Source organism: Coregonus clupeaformis, unplaced genomic scaffold, assembly GCF_020615455.1.
Source record: "Coregonus clupeaformis isolate EN_2021a unplaced genomic scaffold, ASM2061545v1 scaf0293, whole genome shotgun sequence".
In the NCBI taxonomy this organism is placed as follows: domain Eukaryota; kingdom Metazoa; phylum Chordata; class Actinopteri; order Salmoniformes; family Salmonidae; genus Coregonus; species Coregonus clupeaformis.
Window position 1 is genome coordinate 19,616 of NW_025533748.1, and position 19,715 is coordinate 39,330.

Sequence of the window (19,715 nt, forward strand, 5' to 3'; positions counted from 1 at the left end):
GTAGTTCTTTGTAGTGAGGTCAGTGAGTGTGAGGAGAGGTGTGAGGGGTTAGTGTGAGGGTAGGGGTGTGAGGGGTTAGTGTGAGGTGTGTGTGCGGTTAGGAAGAGGGGTTAGTGTGAGGGGTTAGGGTGAGTGTGAGGAGGGGTGTGAGGATGAGGGGTTAATGTGAGGGGTTAGTGTGAGGGGTTAGGTTCTCTAGTTACATACATGGCTCAGGGTGGAGGTGGACATGGGGTGGACATCTCCACCCCCTGTTCTATCTCCTCCACCCCCCTCTTCTATCTACTCCACCCCCCTCTTCTATCTCCTCCACCCCCCTCTTCTATCTCCTCCACCCCCCTCTTCTATCTCCTCCACCCCCTCTTCTACTCTCCTCCACCCCCCTCTTCTATCTCCTCCACCCCCCTCTTCTATCTACTCCACCCCCTCTTCTATCTACTCCACCCCCCTCTTCTATCTACTCCACCCCCCTCTTCTATCTCCTCCACCCCCCTCTTCTATCTCCTCCACCCCCCTCTTCTATCTCCTCCACCCTCCTCTTCTATCTACTCCACCCCCTCTTCTATCTACTCCACCCCCCTCTTCTATCTACTCCACCCCCTCTTCTATCTACTCCACCCCCCTCTACTATCTACTCCACCCCCCTCTTCTACCTCCTCCACCCCCCTCTTCTATCTCCTCCACCCCCTTCTTCTATCTCCTCCACCCCCCTCTTCTATCTCCTCCACCCCCCTCTTCTATCTCCTCCACCCCCCTCTTCTATCTCCTCCACCCCCTCTTCTATCTACTCCACCCCCCCTCTTCTATCTACTCCACCCCCCTCTTCTATCATCTCCACCCCCCTCTTCTATCTCCTCCACCCCCCTCTTCTACCTCCTCCACCCCCCTCTTCCATACTCCACCCCCCTCTTCTATATACTCCACCCCCTCTTCTATCAACTCCACCCAGTCTTCTATCTCCTCCACCCCCCTCTTCCATCTCCTCCACCCCCTTCTTCTACCTCCTCCACCCCCCTCTTCTATATACTCCACCCCCTCTTCTATCAACTCCACCCACTCTTCTATCTAATCCACCCTCCTCTTCTATCTACTCCACCCCCTCTTCTATCTACTCCACCCCCTATTCTACCTCCTCCACCCCCCTCTTCTACCTCCTCCACCCCCTCTTCTATCTACTCCACCCCCCTCTTCTATCTAATCGACCCCCTCTTCTATATACTCCACCCCTCTTCTATCATCTCCACCCCCTCTTCTATCTCCTCCACCCCCCTCTTCTACCTCCTCCACCCCCCTCTTCTACATACTCCACCCCCCTCTTCTATATACTCCACCCCCTCTTCTATCAACTCCACCCAGTCTTCTATCTCCTCCACCCCCCTCTTCTACCTCCTCCACCCCCCTCTTCTATATACTCCACCCCCTCTTCTATCAACTCCACCCACTCTTCTATCTCCTCCACCCCCTCTTCTATCTCCTCCACCCCCCTATTCTACCTCCTCCACCCCCCTCTTCTATCTACTCCACCCCCCTCTTCTACATACTCCACCCCCCTCTTCTATATACTCCACCCCCTCTTCTATCAACTCCACCCACTCTTCTATCTACTCCACCCCCTCTTCTCCCTCCTCCACCCCTCTCTTCTATATACTCCACCCCCTCTTCTATCAACTCCACCCACTCTTCTATCTACTCCACCCCCCTCTTCTCCCTCCTCCACCCCTCTCTTCTATATACTCCACCCCTCTTCTATCAACTCCACCCCCCTCTTCTATCTACTCCACCCCCCTCTTCTCCCTCCTCCACCCCTCTCTTCTATACTCCACCCCCCTCTTCTATCAACTCCACCCCCTCTTCTACCCTCCTCCACCCCCTCTTCTACCTCCTCCACCCCCTCTTCTATATACTCCACCCCCTCTTCTATCAACTCCACCCACTCTTCTATCTCCTCCACCCCTCTCTTCTATCTCCTCCACCCCCCTCTTCTACCTCCTCCACCCCCCTCTTCTATATACTCCACCCCTCTTCTATATACTCCACCCCCCTCTTCTATCTAATCCACCCTCCTCTTCTATCTACTCCACCCCCTCTTCTCCCTCCTCCACCCCTCTCTTCTATATACTCCACCACCTCTTCTCCCTCCTCCACCCCTCTCTTCTACCTCCTCCACCCCCCTCTTCTATCTCCTCCACCCCCTCTTCTATCTACTCCACCCACCTCTTCTTATACTCCACCCCCTCTTTCTATCTACTCCACCCCTCTTCTATCTCCTCCACCCCCCTCTTCTATCTACTCCACCCACCTCTTCTATATACTCCACCCCCCTCTTCTATCTACTCCACCCCCTCTTCTATCAACTCCACCCACTCTTCTATCTACTCCACCCCCTCTTCTCTCTCCTCCACCCCTCTCTTCTCCCTCCTCCCCCCCTCTCTTCTCCCTCCTCCACCCCTCTCTTCTCTCTCCTCCACCCCTCCCTCCTCTCCCCTTCTGTTTTTCCCCCCTTGGCCCCTCCCCTTTCTATCAACTTCATCCACATCTCTCTATACCTGCCTCTTGTCCCCCCTCTTCCTCCTTACCTCAAATGTCCTCTTCCCCCTCAATCCCCATCCCTCCATCTCTCCCCCCTCCTTGTTTCCTGGGTCTTAGCTCTGATGGCTGGACCCCCCTGAGCATTTGATCCCCTCTAAGCCAGAGGAAGGGACACTTAAAGCCTTCTATCCCTCCTATCTCTCCATCCCTCCATCACTCCATCCCTTCTCTCTCTCTCCGTCTGTGGTGTGAGTGACTTCCCTTTGATTAGGGGGTGATGGAGGCGGAAAAGCTGTGCTGGACTTAGCTTACTCACACACACACACACACACACACACACACACACACACACACAACCCAGTACTGTGGTCACTGGAGGGCCTACTTAGCTTACTCACACACACACACAATACGGCCTCACAGAGCCCCTTTCAGTCCGCGGACACAGTTTCACCTGTTGACACACAATCCACTTGTTGACTTAATAACACTGAGCGAAGGAAAGGAGGAGGAGGAGGAGGAGGAGAAGGAGGAAGAGAGAGAGAGAGAGAGAGAGAGAGAGAGAGAGAGAGAGAGAGAGAGAGAGAGAGAGAGAGAGAGAGAGAGAGAGAGAGAGAGAGATCTGAGAGTGGGGCAGGCATGTAGGTCCACCACAGGGGAATGATCCCACAATGATCCCATGGCTCAAAGCTTTAGCTCTTTAGCTGGCCATCAAAGGCATGAGGAGGGTTAGGGCATGGTTGGATAGGTCTGAGCTGGGTTGTCCTGGGCTAGCCTTGTATCCTGGCATGGACATATTGGGGGTTATCATCAGTATGGATATGGGGCTTGTATTGGGATAGGACATATTGGGGGTTATCATCAGTATGGATATGAAGCTTGTATTGGGACAGGACATATTGGGGGTTATCATCAGTATGGATATAGGGCTTCTATTGGGCTAGGACATATTGGGGGTTATCAACAGTATGGATATGGGGCTTGTATTGGGATATGACATATTGGGGGTTATCATCAGTATGGATATAGGGCTTGTATTGGGCTAGGACATATTGGGGGTTATCATCAGCATGGATATAGGGCTTGTATTGGGCTAGGGACATATTGGGGGTTATCATCAGCATGGATATAGGGCTTGTATTGGGCTAGGACATATTGGGGGTTATCATCAGCATGGATATAGGGCTTGTATTGGGCTAGGACATATTGGGGGTTATCATCAGCATGGATATAGGGCTTGTATTGGGCTAGGACATATTGGGGGTTATCATCAGCATGGATATAGGGCTTCTATTGGGCTAGGACATATTGGGGGTTATCAACAGTATGGATATGGGGCTTGTATTGGGATATGACATATTGGGGGTTATCATCAGTATGGATATAGGGCTTGTATTGGGCTAGGACATATTGGGGGTTATCATCAGCATGGATATAGGGCTTGTATTGGGCTAGGACATATTGGGGGTTATCATCAGCATGGATATAGGGCTTGTATTGGGCTAGGACATATTGGGGGTTATCATCAGTATGGATATAGGGCTTGTGTTGGGCTAGGACATATTGGGGGTTATCATCAGCATGGATATAGGGCTTGTATTGGGCTAGGACATATTGGGGGTTAGCGTAAAATCACGCAGCAGTAGACACTAATACCAAAGTGGAATGTCCCACCACACACTGAGGCATTTGGATACAGCCATGCAATCCTCTGTATTCCAACAAGTGTGTGTGTGTAGTGAGTGAGTGAGTGAGTGAGTGAGTGAGTGAGTGAGTGAGTGAGTGAGAGTGAGTGAGTGAGTGAGTGAGTGAGTGAGTGTGGGTGTGTGTGTGTGTGGAGAATTATTGTAAGGCACAACAAATCAACAATTCCTGAGAATATACACTACCAGTGAAAAGGTTGGACACACCTACTCATTCAAGGGTTTTTCTTTATTTTTACTATTTTCTACATTGTATAATAATAGTGAAGGCATCAAAACTATGAAATAACACATATGGAATCATGTAGTAACCAAAAAAGTGTTAAACAAATCAAAATATATTTTATATTTGAGATTCTTCAAATAGCCACCCTTTGCCTTGATGACAGCTTTGCACACAATTGGCATTCTCTCAACCAGCTCATGAGATAGAGGAGACCGTGTGAATCAGGCCTTCATGGTCGAATTGCTGCAAAGAAACCACTACTAAAGGACACCAATAAGAAGAAGAGACCTCCTTGGGCCAAGAAACAAGAGCAATGGACATTAGACCGGTGGAAATGTGTCCTTTGGTCTGGAGTCCAAATTTGAGATTTTTGGTTCAAACCGCAGTGGCTTTGTGAGATGCGGTGTGGGTGAGCGGATGATCTCCGCATGTGTATTTCCCACCGTAAAGCATGGAGCAGGCAGTGTTATGGTGTGGGGGTGCTTTGCTGGTGAAACTGTCTGTGGTTTATTTAGAATTCAAGGCACACTTAACCAGCATTGCTACCACAGCATTCTGCAGTGATATGCCATCCCATCCCATCTGGTTTGGGCTTAGTGGGACTATCATTTGTTTTTCAACAGGACAATGACCCAATACACCTCCAGGCTGTGTAAGGGCTATTTTACCAAGAAGGAGAGTGACGGAGTGCTGCATCAGATGACCTGGCCTCCACAATCCCCCGACCTCAACCCAATTGAGATGGTTTGGGAGGAGTCGGACCGCAGAGTGAAGGAAAAGCAGCCAACAAGTGCTCAGCATATGTGGGAACTCCTTCAAGGCGGTTGGAAAAGCATTCCAGGTGAAGCTAGTTGAAAGAATGCCAAGAGTGTGCAAAGCTGTAATCAAGGCAAAGGGTGGCTATTTGAAGAATCTCAAATATAAAATATATTTTAATTTGTTTAACACTTTTTAGGTTACTACATGATGTAGAAAATAGTAAAAATAAAGAAAAACCCAGGAATGAGTAGCTGTGTCCAAACCTTTGACTGGTACTGTATATAATTCTATCTAATATATGCCATTTAGCAGACTGAGAAGGCGGTGTGTGCTTTAGTGCTCTTGTATGTGTGTGTGCGAGCGTGTGTGTGTGTGCGCAGGCACTAGTATGTGTGTGTGTGTTTCTGCGTACGCACACTTGCATGTGTGTGTGTGTGGCATTAACACCAGCAGCAGTTTAACTTCTCCCCCAGTCAGTGGTAGAGTTACATTCCGCATAATGCCTAATGAGAGACATCATCACCACAGTTTAATGGGCCCGATGCTATGATGGGATGTTTCATACACACACACACACACACACACACACACACATACAGCGCTGAGCTGAGCGCTCTGTTTTAAGTGGTTCCCTACATGTAACTAGGCCTAGCAGGGCCTTGGCTGGGGCTGGGCTGCTGACACAGGATATGTAGAGGCAAAGGGGACAATGGAGGGTGATGGAGTGAAGAAGGAGAGACAGATGACTAGAGAGAGAGAGCGAGAGAGAGAGAGAGAGAGAGAGAGAGAGAGAGAGAGAGAGAGAGAGAGAGAGAGACAGAGAGAGAGAGACAGAGAGAGAGACAGAGAGAGAGAGAGAGACAGACAGAGAGAGAGAGAGACAGAGAGAGAGAGAGAGACAGAGAGAGAGCGAGAGAGAGAGACAGGGAGAGAGAGAGAGAGAGAGAGAGAGAGACAGAGAGACAGAGACAGAGAGAGAGAGAGAGACATTTGACATGTCTCTCTCTGAATATGACATTTGAAATGTCTTTATTCTTTTGAAACTTCTGAGTGTAATGTTTACTGTTAATATTTATTGTTTATTTCACTTTTGTTTACTATCTACTTCCCTTGCTTTGGCAATGTTAACACACGTTTCCCATGCCAATAAAGCCCTTAAATTGAAATTGAAATTGAGGGAGAGAGAGAGAGAGAGAGAGAGAGAGAGAGAGAGAGAGAGAGAGAGAGAGAGAGAGAGAGAAAGCGAGAGAGAGAGGGAGAGCAGGAGAGACGAATAGAGAAATAATTGAGTATAAAGAGAGAAAGACAGAGAGAATCTGCACCAAGCCACATCTCTGAGGTCTTGGCTGGGCTGGGTGCAGGCTGACAGGGCTTGGCTTGGGGAGTGGATGCTCCACATTCTCTGGTGGCAGACAGAATGTGATGCTGATCCCCAGCCAGCCACCTCTGGGAGCACAGCTATGATATGATAGAGGACTGATACTGCTGCTTATTACAGGGGGACGAGGAGAGAGAGAAGAGGGTTATGTAGCTCACATATCCATCTCTCCTCACTCTACTGTGGAGGGAGGGAGGGAGGGAGGGAGGGAGGGAGGGAGGGAGGGAGGGAGGGAGGGAGGTGATTGGGTGTGGTGGGATACACATTTAGATTCTGGCAGGGAGCAATGTTGAAGTTACAGTATGTGTGTGTGTGTGTGTGTGTGTGTGTGTGTGTGTGTGTGTGTGTGTGTGTGTAGGGGTTTGTGTGTGCGCGTGCATGCGTACATGTGTGTGTGCATATGAGATCAATTGCCCCACACACACAATGACTTATGTAATAATAAGGATATCAAGAACAGGACATTCTTTATGAAAACTGAGAGTTATCATATCACAGAGGAACTACTTTAAAATGGTGTAAGAACAAGTGAATAAGGGAGACAGAATGAAACAAAAGAGGATGGTTAAAGACAAAAAGAGGAATGTACTTCCAATAGAATGCTTTCATTGAGTCACTATCACCCCCCTTATCAGGTCTTTAAAACAGAACCCTCAGGGATTTACACTGTAGATAGCAGAGGGAGTTGTGGGAGACTTGGGTAAACATCCCTGTCTGAACCAGTGTTTAACCATCTACAGAAAGAACTGGGTTGTCTTCATTAGGCACCAAATGGAAAAAAACAGACTGGAACAGGGGATACCAAGTCAGTTGCACAAGTGAATGCATTCAACTGAAATGTGTCTCCAACATTTAACCCAACCCCTCTGAATCAGAGGTGAGGAGGACTGCCTTCATCGACATCCACATCATCAGCGCCTGGGGAACAGTGGGTTAACTGCCTTGCTCAGGGGCAGAACCACAGATTTGTCAGCTCGGGGTTTCGATCCAGCAACCTTTCAGTTACTGGTCCAACGCTCCTACCCGCCAGGCTACCTGCTGCCGAGGGACTATATCTGGATTTGTCCAATGCTCCTTTTCGTTTTCCGTTGCAGAACCTTTTAGAATGTTTTGCTACGATGTGCACTAATGAACAGAACCTTTCTCCACAGTCATGGCTGCCGTCACCATTCAGCTCTGTGTTGGCTTGACGTTGTCTTAATAGTTCACTCCAAAATCTAAAGCTTGTCAGACGCTTTGAGACCACGAAAGGAGTCTACATCCCTCACCATCAATCCCAAATTAATAAGAGAGAAAAAATAAATAGACTGTGCTACTGCCGATCTTTCCCATTCCCTTTAATGTTGGCCCAGTGGTAGGTAGACCTGCTGTATCAGGGCTCCATCGCCCCAACCCTCTCTCTCCCTCCCTCTCCTCCACCCCTTATCCCTCTCCCTCCCTCTCCTCCACCCCTTATCCCTCTCCCTCCCTCTCCTCCACCCCTTATCCCTCTCCCTCCCTCTCCTCCACCCCTTATCCCTCTCTCTCCCTCTCCTCCACCCCTTATCCCTCTCTCTCCCTCTCCTCCACCCCTTCTCCCTCTCTCTCCCTCTCCTTCACCCCTTATCCCTCTCTCTCCCTCTCCTCCACCCCTTATCCCTCTCTCTCCCTCTCCTCCACCCCTTATCCCTCTCTCTCCCTCTCCTCCACCCCTTATCCCTCTCTCTCCCTCTCCTCCACCCCTTATCCCTCTCTCTCCCTCTCCTCCACCCCTTATCCCTCTCTCTCCACTCCTCCATCCATCTCTGTCTGTGTCTGACTGGGCTCTCTGATACGCTCGGCGGAGCTTGCCCACCCGGACCAGTAGGTAGACCTGCTGTATCAGGGCACCATCACCCCAACCCTCTCTCTCCCTCTCCTCTATCCCTTATCCCTCTCTCTCCTTCACCTCCATCCCTCTCTGTCTGGGTCGGACCGGGCTCTCCGATATTCCCGGCAGAGCTCGCCCACCTGGACCCAGTCCTCTCTGGTTACCTGCCGTCTCCTATCACTCCCTTTCTCTCTCCCTCCCTCCCTCCCTCCCTCCCTCCCTCCCTCCCTCTCTCCATCCATCCCTCCCTCCCTCCCTCTCTCTCTCTCTTCCACTATAAACCGATAAGGTTGTTTCCTGTTTGACTTTCCATCAGATTTTTCTATTTTTTTCTCTCTCCACTTAACTCTATCTCTTTGTCGCTCAGGTTCCTAAAACAAAAAGGTATTTTGACTGTTCTCATTGTGTGTCGTTCAGAGCGTGTCTGAGCCCCACACCAGCGTGACCGGACCGCAAGCCGACCGGAACCTTCGTTTGAGGGGTCTGATTGAACACTACCTGCTATTGTTGGCATGATCTCAAATGATCTGGATGGTTGCATAAGTCTGGCTTTAACCATAAAGGCCAGTCAATGAAGTCAGAAAAAATCCTAGGCCAGTGCTCATCATCATCTAACACAAACAGCAGTACACTTGACCAATGTGAAGTATGTGTTTAGCTTTGGTGATCTGCATGAATGAGGGTGTCCTATTGTGATGGTGAAGGGAAAGTCTGTGTGAGGTATGGGGTAGGTAGGTCTGTGTGAGGTAGGGGTAGGTAGGTCCGTGTGAAGTAGGGGTAGGTAGGTCCGTGTGAGGTAGGGGTAGGTAGGTCCGTGTGAGGTAGGGGTAGGTAGGTCTGTGTGAGGTAGGGGTAGGTAGGTCTGTGTGAGGTAGGGGTAGGTAGGTCTGTGTGAGGTAGGGGTAGGTAGGTCTGTGTGAGGTAGGGGTAGGTAGGTCTGTGTGAGGTAGGGGTAGGTAGGTCTGTGTGAGGTAGGGGTAGGTAGGTCTGTGTGAGGTAGGGGTAGGTAGGTCTGTGTGAGATAGGGGTAGGTAGGTCTGTGTGAGGTAGGGGTAGGTAGATCTGTGTGAGGTAGAGGTAGGTAGGTCTGTGTGAGGTAGGGGTAGGTAGGTCTGTGTGAGGTAGAGGTAGGTAGGTCTGTGTGAGGTAGGGGTAGGTAGGTCTGTGTGAGGTAGAGGTAGGTAGGTCTGTGTGAGGTAGGGGTAGGTAGGTCTGTGTGAGGTAGGGGTAGGTAGGTCTGTGTGAGGTAGAGGTAGGTAGGACACATATTGCTCTCTATCTCTGTGTAACAGAAGAAGTGGCTCTTGATTCGTTGAATCAGGTGTGCTACTAATTCTCAGATGTTGTCTTTCCAATGAGAACTGGCTGGGGGTACTCGAAGAGAGGTTTGGGAAACTGCTGCTTTTATTAACCCTTATTTTACCAGGTAAATTGACTGAGAATGACCTGGGGAGTTGTAGGGGAGTGGAGAGGGAAGGAATGAATAAGCCAATGGGAAACTTACATCCACTTCTCCTTGGTCAATCACATAGAAGTTGTCTCCTTCATCACCTGTAGAGGAGAGAGTAAGAGAAAAGGGTGAGTGTGAGAGAGAGAGAGAGAGAGAGAGAGAGAGAGAGAGAGAGAGAGAGAGAAATGTGCAATTTTGGCAGCCAAATATGTGTCCTCCTGCCACAACCTGAGGGACAGCCAGTGAAAAGTGTAATGTAATGTCAATAATATTTCCTGTTTTGTTTTGGCTTTCATAGCATGTAATGTGTCTTCTCAGTCATGTTGAGATTGGTCGACTACTATTGCTTTAATGTATTGTTATTCTCATTAATATTGTTGTTGTAGTTGCTGTTAATGGTAATCCCATTTCCACTACTACTATTATTATTGCTGTTGGTCCCACCATTTTTGTTATATGTATACTTTGACAATGTAAGTAATTTTACTTGCCATGTCAATAAAGTCTATTGAATTGAGAGAGAGAGAGAGGGAGAGAGAGAGAGAGCAGCAGCAAATATCTGGGGCTTAACCTATGATGTGTCAAGCATGTGCCATTAACCCCTCCCCCTCCTGTATTTCTCAATAGTGAATTGATGGATTTAAACCCCCCCATTGAGAAAAATAAAAAGAAATGTCTGGGCAAACAGTGCATTGTATTAAAAGCTTAGGGCCATTTATAAAGCACTTCTGTCTTCCCCACCTTTCCCCCACAATCTACACCATTCATAATGGCTGGATAATACTGAGGAAAATATAATGGTTGAGCTTACACACATGCACACACACAGAAAGGCAGACAAGGAGACGGACAGACATGCAGACAGACAGACATAAACACACGTTGCCCACCCCCACAAACACTTCCAGGGAAATCCAATAAGGATGCAAGCCAGAAGCCCTTACTTTGGGAACTTAGTCCTCTCTCTCTCTCTCTCTCTCTCTCTCTCTCTCTCTCTCTCTCTCTTCTCTCTCTCTCTCTCTCTCTCTCTCTCTCTCTCTCTCTCTCTCTCTCTCTCTCTCTCTCTCTCCTCTCTCTCTCTCTCTCTCTCCTCTCTCTCTCCTCTCTCTCTCTCTCTCTCTCCTCTCTCTCTCTCTCTCTCTCTCTCTCTCTCTCTCTCTCTCTCTCTCTCTCTCTCTCTCTCTCTCTCTCTCTCTCTCTCTCTCTCTCTCTCTCTCTCTCTCTCTCTCTCTCTCTCTCTCTCTCTCCTCTTAGAAAGGGGGTATTTACCCATCTCTCTATTCTTTCTAAGGTAATTTAAACGGAGGGCCTCTAACAGCTTCAGGGCAACAACCTGCCTCAGCCTCCTCCACAATACATATTTCACCGGCTCTGCCAATAAACCTCGTTAAAATATAAACCTAATCAGCAAAAACACTTAGTTCCATTAACGCCTGTTTGTGTGTGCAGTGTGGGGTGGGGGGTGCTGGTGTGTGTGTGTGTGTGTGTTAGCTATAGGCTAATCACAGGGAAGAGAAGAGCACTGCCTTCTCACACTCCCTCCGTAATGAGAACACACACATGTAGGGGGTACACGTGTGTGCATGGTGGGGGAGAGACAGTGAGTGTGTGTGCGCATGTGTACGCAACCAATACAATTGGATTTGATTTGATATGTGTGTGGCTGTGCGTATGTGTGTGTCGGAGTGTCTGTCCCTGTGCAAGTGTATGCATGTGTGTGTGTAACTATGTGTGTGTGTGAGGAGTTGAAAGGCTGGAGGCTCCCCGTGCTGAGGGTTCACAGGAGTTCATCCAGCTAATGAACACTGTGTGAAGAGGCTAGAGTCGTTCATCACACACATTTATCAGTGGAGAGGGGGAGAGGGGCGTCCTCTCTGTCCCCTCCATCCAACCTGCTTCAACCTGGCCGGCCTCCTTCAGCTATCTCTCTCCCTCTTTCATCTCTCTCTGTCTTTCTTTCATTCCCTCATTCTCTCACTCCATCTCTCTATTCTCTCCACTCTTCCTGTCTTTTATCACCTGGGCTCTGAAGTCTTTGTTCTCCCTTCTAGCAGAACCCTGAGCCTCAAGAGCGCAGGCAAATATTTGACAAAGACACACACAAAATTGAGCGCATACACACGCATGCACACGTGCGCACACACACAAACACACACACACAGACACATTCAGGTCGAGGCACTCCAACACACACAGTAAGAAAGACCTTGTTTCAACATAGGGTAATTGTAACAAGCATTGCTGCCAAGGTTCTTTGACTGTCTTTCAAAAGGACTGCATCCCCGGCCTCACGTTTGCTTTGTGTCACCTGGCTGGAATGCTATATGCACTCCAACGACTGAGGAATACCAGTACAGTCTTTTTACAGCAAACAAACTGTTACTGTGGTGTTGTATCGAGTCTTTTGATATACTGTGTATGCCTGTATTTGTATAGATGTAGGATCTTAATTTGAGCCAGTTTGCTACAGCAGGAAAATTATCCTGCAGCAACAGAACATTTGAATTATTATGTGGTTTATAATTAATGGACATTTTTGTAGGGGTTGATACATTTTTCGTAAGGGAAAATCAAGTCAGAAATTTCAAAGTGGAAATTACAAACTTCAGAAGCCTTTTAAAACCACAAATACATTACAAGTTTTACATTTCCTGCAATGCAGGGACGTTCTCCTGCAACAGGGTGATCAAATGAAGATCCTTCATCTGTACCTTTTACTTAAATACTGTAGTATAATTAGAGCATTTTAAGATCTGCCTGAGGCGCTCTTCTCTGACATTGTGTGTTCTTGCTTTTGTGAGAGAGCTGGGGTCATTTGAGGGCATTTTCAACCTCAATTTCCAACCTCAAATCACAGCAAATAGAAAGTGTTGAAACTAGCCTAGATGTGAATATTAGAAGGTGCCTTAATTATGCAGATGCCCGGACACTAATTCCTTGCTAACACAGAGAGTGGTTGATCCAACATTTGAAATGCAGCAGATTAAGATAAGCTTGGCCACCTGTTAGGCTAGGCCACCATGTTACATCAGGATAACAGTTTAGTCATACCTGGATAGTCCATTATATACACTGAGTGTACAAAACATTAGGAACACCTTCCTAATATTGAGTTGCACCCCCTTTTGCCCTCAGAACAGCCTCAATTCGCCGGGGCGTGGACTCTACAAGGTGTCGAAAGCATTCCACAGGGATGCTGGCCCATGTTGAGTCCAATGCATCCTACAGTTGTGTCAAGTTGGCTGGATGTCCTTTGGGTGGTGGACCATTCTTGATACACACAGAAAACTGTTGAGCGTTGCAGTTGTTGACACACTCAAACCGGTGCGCCTGGCACCTACTACCATACCCCATTCAAAGGCACTTAAATATTTTGTCTTGCCCATTCACCCTCTGAATGGCACAAATACACAATCCATTTCCCAATTTCCTCAAGGCTTAACAATCCTTATTTAACCTGTCTCCTCCCCTTCATCTACAATGATTGAAGTGGATTTAACAAGTGACATCAATAAGGGATCATAGCAGTCACCTGGATTCACCTGGTCAGTCTATGTCATGGAAAGAGCAGGTGTTAATGTCTTGTACACTCAGTTTTTATACTGTATACAGTTGAAGTCGGAAGTTTACATACACCTTAGCCAAATACATTTAAACTCAGTTTTTCACAATTCCTGACATTTAATCCTAGTAAATATTCCCTGTCTTAGGTCAGTTAGGATCACCACTTGTGAAATGTGAAATGTCAGAATAATAGTAGAGAGAATGATTTATTTCAGCTTTTATTTCTTTCATCACATTCCCAGTGGGTCAGAAGTTTAACTTAGGTCAAACGTTTCGGTAGCCTTCCACAAGCTTTCCACTATAAGTTGGGTGCATTTTAGCCCATTCCTCCTGACAGAGCTGGTGTAACTGAGTCAGGTTTGTAGGCCTCCGTGCTCACACACGCTTTTTCAGTTCTGCCCACACATTTTCTATAGGGTTGAGGTCAGGGCTTTGTGATGGCCACTCCAATACCTTGACTTTGTTGTCCTTAAGACATTTTGCCACAACTTTGGAAGTATGATTGGGATCATTGTCCATTTGGAAGACCCATTTGCGACCAAGCTTTAACTTCCTGACTGATGTCTTGAGATGTTGCTTCAATATATCCACATAATTTTCCTTCCTCATGATGCCATCTATTTTGTGAAGTGCACCTGTCCCTCCTGCAGCAAAGCACCCCCACAGCATGATGCTGGCACCCCCGTGCTTCACGGTTGGGATGGTGTTCTTCGGCCTGCAAGCCACCACCTTTTTCCTCCAAACATAACGATGGTCATTCTGGCCAAAGAGTTCTATTTTTGTTTCATCAGACCAGAGGACATTTCTCCAAAAAGTACGATCTTTGTCCCCATGTGCAGTTGCAAACCGTAGTCTGGCATTTTTATGGCGGTTTTGGAGCAGTGGCTTCTTCCTTGCTGAGCCGCCTTTCAGGTTATGTCGATATAGGACTTGTTTTACTGTGGATATAGATACTTTTGTACCTGTTTCCTCCAGCATCTTCACATGGTCCTTTGCTGTTGTTCTGGGATTGATTTGCACTTTTCACACCAAAGTACGTTCATCTCTAGGAGACAGAACACGTCTCCTTCCTGAGCAGTATGACAGCTGCGTGGTCCCATGGTGTTTATACTTGCGTACTATTGTTTGTACAGATGAACGTGGTACCTTCAGGCGTTTGGAAATTGCTCCCAAGGATGAACCAGACTTGTGGAGGTCTACCATTTTTTTTCTGAGGTCTTGGCTGATTTCTTTTGATTTTCCCATGATGTCAAGCAAAGAGGCACTGAGTTTGAAGGTAGGCCTTGAAATACATCCACAGGTACACCTCCAATTGACTCAAATGATGTCAATTAGCCTATCAGAAGCTTCTGAAGCCATGACATCATTTTCTGGAATTTTTCAAGCTGTTTAAAGGCACCGTCAACTTAGTGTATGTAAACTTATGACCCACTGGAATTGTGATACAGTGAATTATAAGTGAAATAATCTGTCTGTAAACAATTGTTGGAAAAATGACTTGTGTCATGCACAAAGTAGATGTCCTAACCGACTTACCAAAACTATAGTTTGTTAACAAGAAATTTGTGGAGTGGTTGAAAAACGAGTTTTAATGACTCCAACCTAAGTGTATGTAAACTTCCGACTTCAACTGTATATATATACTGTTAAACCATAGATATATTTGGTGTAAACAGCCAGTAGCAGCCCCTCACTGCATATACTGAGCTGCAGCAGAGTCCAGACAGTGAACAGTGACATCAGCGGTCTGTAGTGTATACTGTAGTAATGTACTATAGCTATATCACACAGCAGCAGGGACTCTCTCTCTCTCCCTCTCTCACTCTCACTTCACCCACCTCCTAGTTATCACCAAATTAGGACAGATAGTGTAAAGTACACCACGGGACCACTGTCTGGGGGAGGCAGGGAGGGAGGGAGAGTGGGTGTGTACATGTGCCTATATGTGTGCCTATTGCCTAAGTCTACTCTATACTGTGTGTTTGTGTCTGTCTCTGCTTGTGCCAATGTGTGGCTTAATCTGTTTGTGTCTGTCTGTATGTGTGTGTGAGAGTTTACAGTAAGTGTGCGGTTACGTGTTTGTTTCTCTGTGTGTCTGTGTTTGATAGGGAGACCCCCCAAAAAACAGTCTGGACCAGATTGGCTCTGTTCAGCTTCAAAGGCTATGGGATGTCTAAACTGAGACCTTGGACTGGTGCGGTTAGACTGGGTCGTCACTAGCTGGCACAGCCACAAAGTCATAAACCCCGCCTATTTCTAAAATGTATCTTCTTAAAATCTGATTTAAACCTAAACCTAACCCCAACCTTAACCACACTGCTAACCTTATGCCTAAACCTAACCTTAAATTAAGACAAAAAAGCGAATGTTTGTTTTCATGAATTTTTCCGATATAGCCAATTTGGACTTTGTGGCTGTGGTAACTAGTGACAACCGTCAGACTGGGAGGAAGTCACACTGATATCTGGTAGAAAGAGAGGGAGTACAGTCAGTACTGCATGTCTGCAGGAATACTACAGTCGTGTGTGTGTGTGTGTGTGTGTGTGTGTGTGTGTGTGTGTGTGTGTGTGTGTGTGTGTGTGTGGTAATACTAGGGTTCAGTGTTTCAGTACGTACAGTAGGTCTACTATGTGTTCGATACATGTGTGTATTACAGAGTTAACACATTATACATTATGTTCACAAACCTTGCTGAATGACCGTCTCTCCCGCAATGTGCATGACAGGGAACATGGCATCAAATATGTCACTATGAGGAAGAGAGAGCGAGAGAGAGAGAGAGAGAGAGAGAAAGAGGAGAAAACAGGGGTTAGTATTGCCATACGTCCGCCACACACACACACACCCCTCAACATAGAAGTGTTTTCAACCAGCGATGTGTGACATTGGAGAAAGAGCAGCCTTCAACACAACCGTTAGTGCTGTCATCTCAGCCCTTTATGAAGGGGATCAGGCTGCAAACAAACACGGTAGCCAAAGAGACACAGGAACTCTGCATGACCCGCACACACACACAGCACCTCAGCCCCAGCCCAACCACTTCCAATACACACCTGGACAAGCAGACCGCTAACCCTTCATCGCCATCATCATCATCACACCAGCTCCCACAATCCATCTGGAGCTCTGTCATCAACTCCACACTGTCCAACACACACATCCTGAGTCCACCACATACAGTAAAAACACACATGCAGTCACTCAGAAACGCAAATATTTTTTTTAAAATACTGTAGCTGCCTACCACCCACACACACCTGTAATGTTGACAGGTGGAGGGGGGCAGAGAGAGGATCATACTGTAAAACTAAACTGACTGTTTAGGACCACCAGCCCTCCATCACCACCTCCACCACCACCAGCCCTCCTCCACCTCCACCTCCTCCTCCACCACCACCAGCCCTCGTCCACCTCCACCTCCTCCTCCACCACCACCAGCCCTCCTCCACCTCCTCCTCCACCACCACCACCAGCCCTCGTCCACCTCCACCTCCTCCTCCACCACCACCAGCCCTCCTCCACCTCCACCTCCTCCTCCACCACCACCAGCCCTCCTCCACCTCCACCTCCTCCTCCACCACCACCAGCCCTCCTCCACCTCCACCTCCTCCTCCACCACCACCAGCCCTCGTCCACCTCCACCTCCTCCTCCACCACCACCAGCCCTCCTCCACCTCCACCTCCTCCTCCACCACCACCAGCCCTCGTCCACCTCCTCCTCCACCACCACCAGCCCTCCTCCACCTCCACCTCCTCCTCCACCACCACCAGCCCTCCTCCACCTCCACCTCCTCCTCCACCACCACCAGCCCTCCACCACCACCAGCCCTCCTCCACCTCCACCTCCTCCCCCCAGCGGTCTGTCCTGTTTAGGGCCACCAGTCCCCCTCCACCCCCACCTTCACCCAGTGGTCTGTCCTGGCCTGTGTCACTACCAAGTCACTACCCCTCTGTCGAGAGCCCTGTTGTGGGATAGACCTAATAGGTCTGCTTGTTCCGCTTGTTGTGCACCACGCCATCAAAGGAGCAGCTGAAACTTCTGACTGGCTCTTTAAAAGAGTGGCTGAACAAAACTAAAAAACGTGTTTGTTGCAGCTGGTACATTTTAACAGTGTATGTGTGTGTGCGTCTGTGTTCAGAGCCACATGAGGAAACTGAGGCGTGACTCTGCAGCACCAGCCTGGTATCATAGACTAGACATAATATAGGAAACGTAAATCCTGAACACTCAAATTAGTATGATATGTTTGGTATGGTTTGGTATGGTTATATAAGACAGAAGGTTACTTAACCCTTTACACTCATGGGAATTTGCCTATATGCATAGGGCTTAATTGAAATGTTTCTTAAAGAAGAAAAATGAAAAGCATATGCATAACCATGGTAGCAATCAAAAGGGAACAGTTTGGAGATGATGGGAAAATGATTAGACTGAAGGTGAGGACACAACAGTTCACCTGACAAGACTGAATCCAAACATTACACTGTTGTGTTGATTTTATGTGTATTTTACATTTACTGTACTTTTCGCCACATCTGTTGATAACAAAATCTGAAAATACTTTGGATTCTGCACATTCAGTAACATGATACAAATATTCCTGGAAAATGTGGGGTAGGAGCAACATAAGACAAACAAATGACAAGAGTTTGCGTGAGAGGACTAACTGGTGTCTCCAAAGTGTGCATAGTTCCGGTTGGAGCTAGGAACACAAGCATTTCACTACACCCGCAATAACATCTGCTAAATATGTGTACGAGACCAATAACATTTTATTTGATATTGATTTGATTTTAAGTAATTTCAATGCACTTTTATGACTCAAAGAAGAGTCTTCAGCTATAAGATGTTTTTTTTAGCTTTCCTAGCAGTGCCGTTGAGGAAATAGAGCAAGAAAACTTGTAGTTGTTTTGTTTGGACCACAACCCTGCATCCCCGCCATCACACAATTACTATTGTTGTTAACGTAATCAAACATTTTTCCATTATAAATCGCAATCTAGGTCAGGTGGGCATCATTTGAAAGCCGGTTCTTATGCCAACACGAGTAACTAAGTCATAAAATACGATATTACAGTGTTAGGATTTCACAATGAAATTCAGGGAAACAGATCATCATTTTGGTGCGCATAGAAAGGAGTCATGAGTACATTCAGGTGGGTGTGCCGTGGCAAATTTTCAGAACGTGTCAGTCAAAACCCATTCAGCGCTGTGAAGCGCAGAGCCAGAGCGCTGACGTCATGGTTAGCATGTTACTGTGCAGCCACTGCATTCCAATGTAGGCATTTATCAGTGCCCAAATCTGCCATTTTCAACCCGTATACGGGTACGAGTGTAAAGGGCTACGGCAAAAAATAAAAGGAGGGTGGTTGGTTGGTTGGTTGGTGTGGATGTGTAGGTGTATACCAGGAACGTCTAGCAACACAAAGGTTGCGTGTTCGAATATCATCACAGAGAATTCTTGCTAATTAGTAACTTTGCAACTACTTACAACTTTCTAGCTACTTTGCATCTACTTAGCATGTTAGCTAACCTTTCCCCTAACCCTAACCCTTTAAACTAACTCCTAACCCTTAACCCTAACCTTAACTGCTAGCCTAGCTAACGTTAGCTCAAAACATTTTGGAATTCATAACATATCATTCGTATTGCAAATTCGTAACATATTGTACGAATTGCAATTCGTAATATATCAACAAAATGGATGATGGACATCCACAAATTAATACATGCCATATAAAACGTTACATATTAGACTAAATGGATGGAGACAGATTTACATTTACTATGTTACGTCTACTCCTGAGTCCAGGTTGGCAGCACGCTCAATGGGTCATTTAGATGCATGGTGTTGGTTAGTTCTGCAGCACACTAAACAGGTTGTTTAAATGCATGGCATTCTGCAGATAAAAGCTAGTGGGATGGGCTGGGACAGGAAAATATCCTTCCCTCCCTCTATTTTTATCTTACTCATTCAATCACTCCCTGTCTCTCCTTCCCTCTCTGTCATTTACTCCCTACCCCTCTCTCTCTTCTCTCTTCTCTTCTTCTCTCTCTCCCTTTCCCTCACTCTCTATTTGCCCCTCTCTCTCTCTCCCTCACTCCCTCCCTCCCTCTGTCTCTCTCTCCACGCTCTCTACCTCTCTCTCTCTCTCCCTTCCTCCCTTCCTCTCTCTCTGGCATATTTATTTATTTAATCAACTGCATACCATCAGTCTTATATTAAACTATATAATACATATATAATAACAATAAA

General features: G+C 47.2%; 1 protein-coding gene across 1 annotated transcript in view; it reads right to left on the reverse strand.

Annotated features, from left to right (window-relative positions):
* The window catches only part of LOC121568742 (cAMP-dependent protein kinase type I-beta regulatory subunit), a gene marked incomplete at its 3' end in the record, with an annotated part of 147,214 nt that overhangs the window by 19,071 nt on the left and 108,428 nt on the right, over positions 1–19,715 (reverse strand). The window contains 2 exon segments of the mRNA XM_045214652.1: positions 9,949–9,995; positions 16,146–16,207. Of these exon segments, the coding sequence (XP_045070587.1) occupies positions 9,949–9,995; positions 16,146–16,207 (109 nt within the window).